General features: G+C 42.6%; 1 protein-coding gene across 2 annotated transcripts in view; it reads right to left on the reverse strand.

Annotated features, from left to right (window-relative positions):
• Nucleotides 1–7260: 7260 nt before the first annotated feature.
• Nucleotides 7261–12581, reverse strand: part of CNTNAP2 (contactin associated protein 2) — a 1988831-nt gene continuing 1983510 nt past the window's right edge. The window contains exon 24 of one of the 2 annotated variants that reach the window (XM_075586746.1): nt 7261–12019. In XM_075586746.1, coding sequence (XP_075442861.1) covers nt 11820–12019 — 200 coding nt within the window. In that variant the 3' untranslated portion in view covers nt 7261–11819. The remainder of the gene's footprint in view (nt 12020–12581) is intronic. The other variant, XM_075586748.1, reaches the window with a different exon arrangement.

A 12581-nucleotide genomic window follows, 5' to 3' on the forward strand; every position in this document is an offset into this window, starting at 1 on the left:
AACCAAGGATGATGAGTCGACTCCACTGAGGGAAGAAAGTAACCTCCCAAAGGTGACCAACAAAGGGATCGACCAAAAGACAATAAACAATCAGACGATCCTCCCGCGAGCAATGGCACGGCTAAGACGTACAGTTGTTCCCCTCCACAGTGTATCAAGCGATAAAGCAGCCAGCTGTCACGGCTGGCATAGCCGCAAAAGATTGCGCCCTACAGGTGAAGCCACAGTGTCAAAGAGACTGTCCTCTCACACGTCAAAAAAGAGACAGTAGCAGAGACATTTCCCAAAAGGATTTACAAGGACAAAAAAGACTGTTTTTCGTCATGTCCAGGGAGAGAACAACCTCCTGAGGGCAGTAAACAAAGAGACACAAAGGCGTATCACCAAAATACGTGGAGACGTCCTCTTGCAAGAGGAATGCACCAATGACTTGGGGTGCACAGCGTTCCAGACAACAAGGGACGACGACAAGCAAACACCATCGATGGGAGATAGAGGATTCCTGATGTTAACGGTCAAGGAGCTCGTCAAAGATGGACTGGGCAGTGGGGTGAACCCGCTACCATTCCGTTCACCAAGAAGGCACCTCCCAAACAATGGAGAACATGCCATCTCTAGGCACCTCTGCGACCTACAAAGGGAACCGGAGACCAAAAACAACTTTGTGGCCTTCATCCAGAAGATATTCCTTACCGGCCACGCGAAGCCAGCACTTCTAATAAAGAAAGGTGAAGAATGCTGGTACCTCCAATCATCTCGGGTCTACCACCCTCAGGAACCCGATCAAATCCATGTAGTGTTCAGCCCCAGTGTCCAGCTCCAGGGAGTCTCCCCGAACGACGCCCTATTTACTGGACTAGATTCGACAACTAGTCTTCCAGGAGTGTCGATCCGCTTCCGCAAGGAGCCAAAAGCCATCTCCTTCTGCCAAATGCCAGGTGTCAGAGTGACAGGCTGCCACAACTGGCATACCTACAAGGGGATGCACTCTGTAGGTAAAACCACAGAGACAAAAGGACTGTTCTTCCATGAGTTCAAAAGGAAACAGTGCCAGAGACTTTCACCAAGAGACACTGTGGTGCGCCCAGCTAACCTGGAGCGGTGCATCCACTTTGCATCCTTTGCCCAAGAACCTTGGCCAAGGGACTTTGAAGTCATTGATGCCAGCCGGTATCACATCGCTATGTGAACATGGACTTTTGCATTGTTATATTATGTTTGCATTTCACATATGTTCCACATACTTCATTATAGTGGTATCTCCAGATACCAGACGGGGAGTGTCATGGAACAAGAATCACATTTCTGTTTCACCCCCCCCTTTCCTTTGCAGTTTCTGCCTGTCAGTTTCTCATTTCCAGCTGCATGTGTTTTGCTCTGTGCACACATACAGTGCCTGTGTGATAGACACAGTGTTGCAATCCCTGTCTCTGCATTATGCCAGTGAGTTGCTACAGCAACCTCAGCCTTTCTCTAAGAATGGGCTAGTCTGCTTTCTCCCCCTCTGCCTTGCCTACAGATGATCTGTCCCCAGGCTATCTGGTTACCTAGAATACACTCACACTTCCTTTTCCACCTTCAACACTGGCTGAGTGAGTACCCCTCCTGTAGTTGCTCTAGTCACAGGGCCTTATCCTTTTCACCTGCCCTTACTACAAATCACCCACAGAGAGACATTATTCAATCACAAACATCTTTTCCACAAGTGCCTGTCTTTATTGCTGCTTTCCCTAAATAAAGTGAAGAAAATATACAGGACTTGTTGTGTTTTGGAAAGACTGAGTTGAAGCTAACTTCATTCATTCATACCTCCAGACATGACCCTAGATCCAGAATAGAAACTGCTATTGACTTGAATGGCAGTTAATACCGGATCACAGTGCAATACCTAGCACTGGCACTTCGTGGAACGGTCAAATATTTCAATGAGGTTTTTGGTTTGCCTTCCTCTGGAGACATACAACTATAGATGTAGGATGAATATCTCACCCGACCAGAATTTAGTGTAGGTTACAAAGTTTAATTGGTTGCTTACCAAAATATCTCACTCAAATTTCAATACCATTTATACTGTACAGTAATACACATATATACAGAAACAAAGGGATACAGGTTTCCTTAACTCTTCCACAAACTCATGAATGGGACCCATGTCACGGGAGCTTGTGCAGGGTTATAATATACACCAAAATCACTGGGTTGAATTGAATGCGACCGTAATATAATAAAGAAAGTTTATTCCTTAGAGATAAGGTGAACACACAGGATTGTACAAATAACACACAGAATATGAACACTTACGTGAGAAGGGGTCAATGAAGTAATCAGGACTGGATTAGCAATTCATCAGGCATCAGGTATCATTCAGATGTAGTAACGAAGACACTGGGCATAGAGCTGACAATCAGTTATATAGGATTTTGGCTCTATCCCTAACATTTGTTCTCAGACATTGGTTCACAATTATCTGCACCCAATTACCTTATGCCAGCTAACGTGGGAAGCACTTTGGTACCTGCCCCCAGGTAACTGGCACATGCGCACAATCCTCTGGTCAGAGTCCCATTTCCTGCACCCCACACTGAAAAGTTGGTGTCTCCTAGTCTGCCATTTGGGATTCTAGCACGGGAAATTCCGACCAGAGGTGCGAAACACAACACTTTACACAAGTACCCATGTCCTGCTCTTCTCCGCCCTAGAATACCTAATCAGGGTGGTGGAGCCTTTGTTAAATGGGTTTCCCTCAGACATCCTGACGCCCTGTGGCCATTAACATTCCTTCTGGGCCAGTAGATTTCACGGTCTTTGAAATATCAGGGATGTAGAGTAACATTTTAATATTATACATATATTAAAATAATCCGTTCTGTGGGTCTGAGCGGGCTGAAATTTGCTAGATCCTCATGCCGCAGGACATTTGCCATAGTGGCCAATTTCAGCCTTCCACGACCCCCAGAACCGGAGATAACAAAACGAAGTTAAAATCACCTATTAACTTTAATGCAGGATTCTCCGCTACAGGCTAAAAGAAATCACTGCCTTTCACTCTTTCCATTGGATTCAATGGGCTCCGCCGCCACAGGCTTTTAATGGAGCAACTCCGCCGCTAAAGGCTATGAGAAATCTCAGCGGCTCACTCCTCCATTGGAATCAATAGGACCGGCGCCGCCATAGGATTCAATGGAACCTCCGCTGCTATTGGAGTCAATGGGCAAACCACATTTTTCACAGTTACCCCTACTCCGTTCAGTTGAGGGGAGAGGGCCGGGAATTGCCATGCTGTCATGCCGGAACTATGACTACATGGTGGCCAAATCTCAGCCATCTGGTCCTTACAGAACCGGAGTTATGGGTTTTCACTTTATACACTTTTGGACTTAGCCGTTTTCACCTCACGGCTTTCTTCTCTGCCATTGCGGTCAATGGTGGGACCCTCATGGCCGGCGCGACCCTTTCTCGCCGCCATTGACTGTCGGACCCGGTTGGGGACGAGTGAGGGGGTTCCTATGGGCTAGGGGCAAAAAGAATTTTATTGCTGGTCGCCCTAGAACAAAAGTTTCACACGTTAATTGGTGGTGAACTTGACCACAGCCTAGTTCCCACGCCAATTGAGAGATCAAGCTCTTTCATAGACATTGTATCCGCTTTTGTGGTTTTGCGGTCTGGCTGGCTGCCAGCTCGTTCCTGGAGGTCGGACTTGAGGAATCCCCATTGAAATACATCACTCCATTCACTTTCAATGGGGAAGCTCCGCTCCTCCTCTCGAGCGCCACCTGCAGGTCTTCTCAGGTATCGGGCCCAAATCTGTGAAATCTCCATAGGGTTGTATGGAGCTCCAATGGCGGCCTATGGAACAGGCTGCAAATGGAGACTGAAAAGGCGGGAAAGAGAACAAAGGGCCATAAACCTGTAAATACAATTAACCATTTCCCTCCCAACCTGATCCCAGTGTATGTGGTTGGTGCATACACTGTAAGGGTACAACCACCTATAATTGGAACAATATATACATCCAGCAAAAAGAACACCTTTTGCCTTGAGGCAGGGGAATAAAAATACATGTAATCCCTCTAACTGTGGGAACAGGATAACCAAAGGGACATTCATTTTGGTTGTGAAGCAGGGGAACATATGTATTATAGGTACATTTTTGATTAACCCCTCACTTCCCAGACGGTTACAGGGGGTGCCAAATGGGGGTGACCCCTTTATTACTCGCTTGGCACCCTGTTACCGTCACAACCCAATAGGTCCCTACCTACTCCATGGCCCATGGTGGAGTAGATCGTCACACTCTTAATAAAATTGGTGGGGGTTATTCAGTTTTTTAGGTAAAGACGAAGTGATAGGTGGTCACTGCTCCCTTGAACTCAACCAAGTCTAGAAGATAAAATCAGCTTTATTGGAACAAAATGCTGAACATCACAAACAGGAACACTGACGCGTTTCATCCCGACATGGGACTTTATCAAAACTCTTTGATAAAGTCCCATGTCGGGATGAAATGCGTCAGAGTGTTCCTGTTTGTGATGTTCAGCATTTTGTTCCAATAAAGCTGATTTTATCTTCTAGACTTGGTTGAGTTCAAGGGAGCAGTGACCACCTATCACTTCGTCTTTACCTGCATCTACATTGGCACGCAGGGATCTCACGGCAATAGCAAGGGGGATATACTCCTATTTCCAGCGCTAGTGTTGGAGCCATCTGCTTGAATTTTGGAACGCGCCGTAGTGCTTGGCATGCTGGGATACAGCCGGGTTACAGCCTCTCATCAACGCAGGAGACGGCGTTCTTCCTTCCAATCGTGAGCACGACCGGCTGGACAGGCAGGGAGGACACCAGGTCGGGTAAGGGCAGCAGTTTGTGAGGTCATATGAGTTTAGGGGTGGCGTGCCTGCGGATGTGTCACCACGTTTCTCTATAATTCTGCCTTATAGCCCCCGGCCCGGAGTTAGGTCTTCATACGCTACCCATTTCTATGACTTTTATATTGCGCTATATTTGCTGTGAGATTCGATATGAGCTTTGTAGCATCGGACTCATTGGGGTTTATTCCCTATTTTTTCTATATTCAGTATTTTAACCAATCTGGTACTTCAGGGGTTAATGTTTGACTTAAAAATACAAAGACATTGTTTATATGACAGGTCAAGAAGACCCTTCCTGTGTCTGTGCTGATCTGTAGTTAGCGTAATTGTGGGGCTATCACTGATGGGCCACTAAAAGGGAAATATGCACCGTTTAGAAGGCTATAGACAATAGCCAGATCATGGTCTGTCAGCCTAAAAGAAAATCGTAACATTCTTTAAATGTCCCTTCTGCATCACAGAGAGAGGTGACAAACAGGTCAACACTTAGGCCTCGGGCATGGCTGAGGCGCGCTGCTGCTCGGCAGTGAGCCCCTGCAGCCGCAATGAGAGCAGCTTTAGCAGGGGCTCACGCACGCTTCCGCAAGGGTGTGGAAGTGTGTGTCTTAAGAAAATGTTAATTTCTGAGCTCACCGGAGCACGGGGCCGGTCACGTGAGCGGTTCGTCCAATGAGGGCGAACCAGCTCCGTGACGTCACTCGCCCGCCCCCCGACACGCCCCCGGATGGCGCACTAACCAAGGCCAGGGAAAGCACCCGCTATCCCTCAGCGCGCCTCCTTACGGCTGCTGCAACCCTGAACGCAGCTTTAGTTGGAAGGCTTTATTAAAAATTAGGCTATCATGTGATGACATATATTCTGAAGAATAATGTTTAGATATGTGTACTCGTTGCAAGGAGATAGAAGCAATAAGGTCAAACACATAAGGGTTAGGTTCACGTCTGTCCAAGTATTAGAGAAATTCAGTTATGTGTGTTTCTAAATTTAGTCAAATTTAAACGTCAGAAGAAAATGTTTTTTTTTTTGTTTTTCAAGTCGTATATTTGACCCAAATGGCTGATTTACTACAGGGGTGGGTCTTATGTGTGTTTCAATGCAAGGTCTGGGCATAAATGTTGGAAAGTTCAAATAGAAAATCAGAATCGAAAAAAGGTTTGTTTAGGATCAGACACGTGAGTTTTCATCTTTACTACGCCACTGACCTCTCTGGGAAAACCTATAACGTGGTAAAGTATAGGAATTTCTATGTATGTTATATCATTTTATTTTAAGGAACTGTTATGCATTTATTGTAATTATGTTCTTGTAATTATCTTTTTTTCTGTAATCTAAAGTACTGTATTTTTATATATATTAAAACAACTCTTTAATAAGTGATGCTTTGGGCTCTTAATGAACTATTGCACGCTTTGTAGAGGGTAACTTACATTTTCGGACACATTTTGCAACAACAGATTTTGTGTGTTTACCCCCTGAGGAAGCTCAAATTGAGTGAAACGCGTATGGGAGAGTGTGCAACCTTTTGGAGACACTCAAGGTGTTTGGTGTGTGGTGAACTACTCTGAGGATCCTGGGCCAATTTGTTTTGGTTTTCCCCTTCCTGGATCTGGACATTTGCCCCTGTGGACGGCCACCACAGGTGTATCATCAGGAAAGGAGTGTTGCAGTCCTCTACCACAGTCTGACCCAGGGTGGACCAAATGCCTGTATTTACAGCACTTAGGTAAGTGTATTACCTTTATTTTTGCATGAATATAAAGCAATCTATACTATCTGTGTGTCCTCTCTGTTTTTCACATATGGGAATTTACCCATCCCTTCCATCCTGTTCCTGAGGGACGCTCTCTGGGAATATCTGAAGAAAACCCCTGTGAGTTGGTAACTCTAAACAATTGTCTACTATAATCGTCTCAATTGTGAGTGAGATAACTACGAATCTTCACTTTTATTAATCTGGTTTAAACGAAATTGCACTATATGTTCTTTTTTTTTGTTTTTCACATAAATTCTGGAAGTATTTGCGCTCTTGATCCTCCCCTCAAGTGTACCAAGCTACAAGATCGGCCATTCAAAGAGGGGAGGAGGAAGCCCTTCTCCTAAGAAATTTTCCGTAAAGTTTTTTTTTTCTTCCCCATTAGCAATTGTTGAAAGATCTGATTGTTGAGATCTGAATTATTTTTGGCTCTCAGGACTAGTATGTACCGTATAACTAAAACTCTTAACAGCTTCAGCATTCCCATGAAGGTGCCCTGTGCAATCCTTGCGTCACTTCCAGAACGATGCTTGATAATATTATCTAAATCAAATATATGCAGGTAGTCAAACCAAAACACACACAAAAAAAAGTTCCACAATTAAACAAATCGGCTGGTTTTAGAAACCATATTGGTTTGTTATCCATTTTTATTTATCAATCTGTTTTCTAATAGAATTGTAATTTAAAATAAAAAGGACATTCACAAAGAATAGTCGGCATACATACATTAGTTCCTTGCTCCATTCAGGTTACATGCTGCTGCTCTTATAAATGTATTTGATTTGTAATTTGGTTAAAAAAAAAAAAACTTGACCTCGGAATTTTTGTTCTGAAGCTGGGATGTCCTTACAACCTGATCTGTTGGGGTGGGAGGGAGGTCTTGAGGACTGGAGCACCCCTGATATAGTACTTGGATGAGGTGACCATTGTGTATTTCCCCTGGTCCTGTTCTCGTGCAGTACCGAGTATCAGCCGATTCATATTGTTTAGAATATGAAGCAGTTCAGAGTACAAATCAAGGAAAGTTCTAGTCCCAGATGCCACCACCACACTTGTGGAAAACGGTTATAATAGTTCTGTGACAAATCACTTCTACTGGTGCAGGACCCTCCAGAGCTATTTTTTTTTATAACACATTAGAGAGTTTAGAAGGGTGGTGAAACCTTTAGTTTATTTGCTGTTCAAATGTAAAACTTCCCCGTGGATGGAAACCTATTGAAATGGTTCTCAAACGACTCCACTGATTTTTACATCTACACTTCATTAGCACCTGGTGCCATTATTTCGGAAGCCATGTATCAATCCCTTGGCCAAGGGTGCATCTGTAGTGTAAATGTGGAGAGGTATACCTGGGGATTGATTAAAAGTATTCATTTCTTGAAATCAAAATGGGAATTTATTGATTTAACCATATTTTGATCTACAAGATGCCCATGTCTATCCATGACTTATATATATATATATATATATATATATATATATATATATATATATATATATATGCGACAGGATGATTAAAAATGCAAAACAAAAATGGTTACGTTTCATTCAAATACTGCCATGTGTTAGTCATCTTGGAGTTATTTTGCATACACATTACAATCTGCTCAGTAGAGACTCCACCATCCCATGGTTGCAATGTCTTTTCCCCTTTATTTCATTCAGTGTCAGCTACATATAATGATAAAGAATAACGATAGCTTTCAGAGTATGTGGGTCTTTGCCTCTGGGAAAGTGGTGGTGAATGCAAGGGTCAGGCCAATCTAAGGTGCTCAACCTACTCAGAAAAACTACTGTTGCTAGTCAAACTATTTAACGATGGCATACTAGTCAACATTTGAAAGCTTCTTTCAGGGAGATTTGGCAATTATGATGTCGGAGATTTCTAAAACTTCCATGGACTTTTATTAGGATGAAGGAGGTATTCTTACACACCCGATTAAGGACAGGTTCGAAAGCCTGTAACATTTCAACTACTTGTTGGTCCAATCATAGGTATCATACCACCTACTCCCTCTCCCTCCTTTGTTACTACATGGAGATATTCTCAGGGAGGCAGCAGGAAAATAATGCACTTTTTCAGTTAAAAATCAGGGAATCTCCCTGATAAATATGGAAAGCTGTTAATATGGTAACTGTAAGGGCTGGTGCCAAAATAAATAATAATTAATTGACTGCTCATGACAAGATTTCAGCACACAAAGTATGGGAGAAAATGCTGCCTTTCAGAAGGGCATGTTATTTAAAATTCAACATGTCATATACTGTACATAGTAAATAAGTAGAGGCTTTTAAAACTTATTCAAGTTGAGAACAATTTTTCAAACCACACCATTTTTTAAAAACCTGCACCTTGTTGTGCATATAAATGCTGAAATGTTACTGTGTACAGAAATATTGTTTTCATGCATTACGTTTGAGTAAAAAAATTAAAATGTTTTAATCAAATTGTGAGCGTTTGACTAATATTTTTAATCTGTCTCCATGTACTTTATTCGAAAGATTTTAAAGGTGAATACTTTCTAGCAGGCACCAAGAAGAGTTGCCACCGTATACAGTATGTCATGGCGCCTTTCCAGAATCTGGGAGGTCACAGTAAAATTAGCCAGTCACCTTTTCCCATACACTTAAAATATTGGAGTCTGGTGGCCCTTACCAAACTAGTGGGATACCGGAGGTCAATGTCTGAGCATTTTAGAACGGTGTGATGGCGAGTCTTCGGATTTAATTATAAGCCTATTCTCCCCTCTAGTATGTTTTTCCTTTCTAGAACTTTCACCCCCTTTCTTGTGTGTATATGTTCCTTTGTTCCCCCTCCTCACCCCACTTATTTTTATTTGCTCTGGTAAAACTCTGCTTGTAATCCACTCAATCTCTGTGCACTTTAATGTAATGATTTCTCTCATCAACCTAGTTTGTTTGCTAGGAAGATTGTGAACGGAACAACTTTGTGCGTATTAATGTGCTACTGCTGCTGCTACTTCATCTTTCTCGTTATAGTATAAAAGAATTGAGAGATGACCACACAATTAACAGTGGAAAGTATATATAGAGGAAAGTATTACCATCATTGAATAATGCCTTACTTAGTTGATATGGTCAATGTCTAAAGAGGATAAACATACATTTGAATGTATCCCGAGCAGAACCACAGTGCAAGAAAGTTTTCACTATCATTTCAAGATTTAGTGCAAGTACACTGTTCAATTTCTATTTAATGTATTCTTTCAAAGTTCACCTCATGTAATTTATTGGTTGCAAGTCTACATTTTCTCCTGCATTATTTTTTTAAGTCACAAAAGATTAAACTGTAAACCCCATACTACTGAAATGCAGATCTGAAAGGTGTAAGCATAATAATAAACACTGCTAGAGGGTTGGCTATATGGTTATATTCTGCATTATAATATACAGCAATGTGGACTTTCAACATTTCAATTGTGAAACTCAATTGCCTCGAAAACAAAGAAACCTGCACATTAGATTCCTCTATTTCTGTGAACAGCGCCTACAAAACCATCCTCTTTGTGAAACAGACGAGACGCTAGGCCTGCGATATCACTTATTTGTTGTAAGAGAACCCGATGCATTGTTTCAAAGAAGCCTTTGGTCCAGATTACAAGACCTGTAGTACACAATAACCTGTTGTGTCTGCATGGAGTCTCAGGGCTAGATTCAGTAAGCGCCGTGAAAATCAGGGCAAATAATGTGACGTTACCTAAAAAAATGAACGACCGTTATTTTCTCTGAGTTAATGTTTTATTCAGCAAGGTAATTATATGCAACAGCAAAAGGTTCAATTTAGCTAATTGGCATCACGTTATATCAGGATCATTCAGCTTTATTCCCATCCAGACACCAAAATATTTTTTTGTTTGTTTTTTTTAGAGGAGCAAGAGGAGACGGGGAGAGCGCGAGAGAGAGCGAGCGCGAGAGAGAGCGCGAGAGAGAGCGAGCGCGAGAGAGAGCGAGCGCGAGAGAGAGCGAGCGCGAGAGAGAGCGAGCGCGAGAGAGAGAGGACAGAGAGAGGAGAGGAAAGAGGACAGAGAGAAAGAGGAGAGGACAGAGAGAAAGAGGGAGAGGTGGAGAAGAGAGAAGGGAAAGGGGTGGGGGAGAAGAGAGACAGGAGGGAAAAGAGGGAGAGAGGACAGACAAGGAAAAGGGGGAAGGAAGAGAGAGACAAAGGAAAGAAGACAAAGAGATATAGATTACCCTATACTCTGTGGGGAAAGATCTGTACACACACCTGAGAAACATGCTAATATAATGATGCACAATATATCTTTCTTCCCTTACTAAAGTCTCCTATTTCAGGCTCTGGATGGGAGGAACGCTAAATTAGGTATGAATTATTTTCTGTTCACCGTAACAGAGCATGGTGAATATGGGATGGATATAATTTTACGCTCATTTGTAGGCCGTTCGTGTGTTTTACAGGATTTGCTTTAGTGAATACTGCGTTGATTAATGGGCGTTAACTTAGATTAATGCCACGTATAATAGGTTAACAGGGCTTAGTAAATCTAGCCCTTTGTTCCCAAGACATTAGCATTTAGTGATGTCATCTTGATAGTTGGCAAATACAGTCGCTCCTGGCTTGGCAATGCTCCAATATTAACCCATACGAGTTACTGCAGTGCCATTGCATACAGTACATTGGCGAGTAAATCTTACTATGTTAACATGACCCCTGTTAAGATCTGACAGAAGGTGAAACGAAAAGAACAGTTATCAGGAAAAGTACATGTGTTAATATATATATATATACTGTATATACATCATACACACAACTTCTCTATGTTGACTTCCTTAAGACAGAAATACTAACATTTTAAGAGCTTAAAAAAAAAAACCCTATATAAAAAACTGGCCTTTTTCTTTAATAAGTATTTAGATCGCCTCTAAAACACAAAAAAAAATACAGATATTACTGACAACTCTTAACCGATGCTAAAACTCTAGAAGCTGATATTTCATTTTTTTTTAGGCAGGGAAGATACAGAAGGAGCAAAAACCCAACTGTAAAAGTAAACTGAAAAGTGCTTTCAAATGCCTTTCTCAAAGTTTATGCTTTGTGTTGTTGTCGGTATAATCTGCTGTCCTGCAGAGCCGCTCGTGAGAAGAAGTCTGAAGCCGAGCATTGCCGAGACAAAGTCCATCCCAACCCCCGAAACTTGCTCCCTTCTCGTTCCGTCTCAGATCAGCCACTCCTTTTTGCTCTCGTCAATGGTCTCTGTGAAATTGGGGTCGTTGTTTATGATGGCCGCATCGGCAGTGTCGGCGGATTCAGCTCCCTTGGCTTCGTTGGTGTGGTAGGTCCCCTTGTGGCGGAACATGTAACGTATCAAAAACACAAGGGTGCAGAGTATCGTGAAGATCACAACAGCTATGACCCCTAAGAGAAACAAAAAGAGTGCGTGGAACAGCAGAACATAACATAATACGGATCATTATTATTATTAGATTTTATCAGGAAAGAAACATTAACCTTGAGTGCCAGAAGGGTCGTGGCACCAGAATGGTCATGGACCCTCCGGCACTCGCAATTACGTGACCACTTCTCTGCAGCGATCATGTGATCGCTCCCTTACTGATGTCGGAACAGAAGAGGAATCCTCTCCTGTTCCTCTCCTGAACGTGATCTGCCCTAGAAAAAAAAAACTAGATGGTAAGTTATGACATAGTTATTACATCATCGGGCCCCTGGAGTGCTAGACCCAATGACATAGTAGCTACGTCAAACAGCAACCAAAGGATTAAGCTATACATTCGAATCGAGCAAGTCAATCACAAAAAGTTTGACCATTCTCCTGGCCTCCTGAGAGACCTAGAAGTACACCCAGTATAAGCATTCTTTACTTACTATTGTAATTCCCTGCATTCTTGTATGTATTGTAAAGCCCTGCCTACGTTTTTGGGGTGACATAAAGGATTTCTGAGCTCAAAAAAAAGGTGCT

Source organism: Ascaphus truei, chromosome 2 (assembly GCF_040206685.1).
Source record: "Ascaphus truei isolate aAscTru1 chromosome 2, aAscTru1.hap1, whole genome shotgun sequence".
Lineage (NCBI taxonomy): Eukaryota > Metazoa > Chordata > Amphibia > Anura > Ascaphidae > Ascaphus > Ascaphus truei.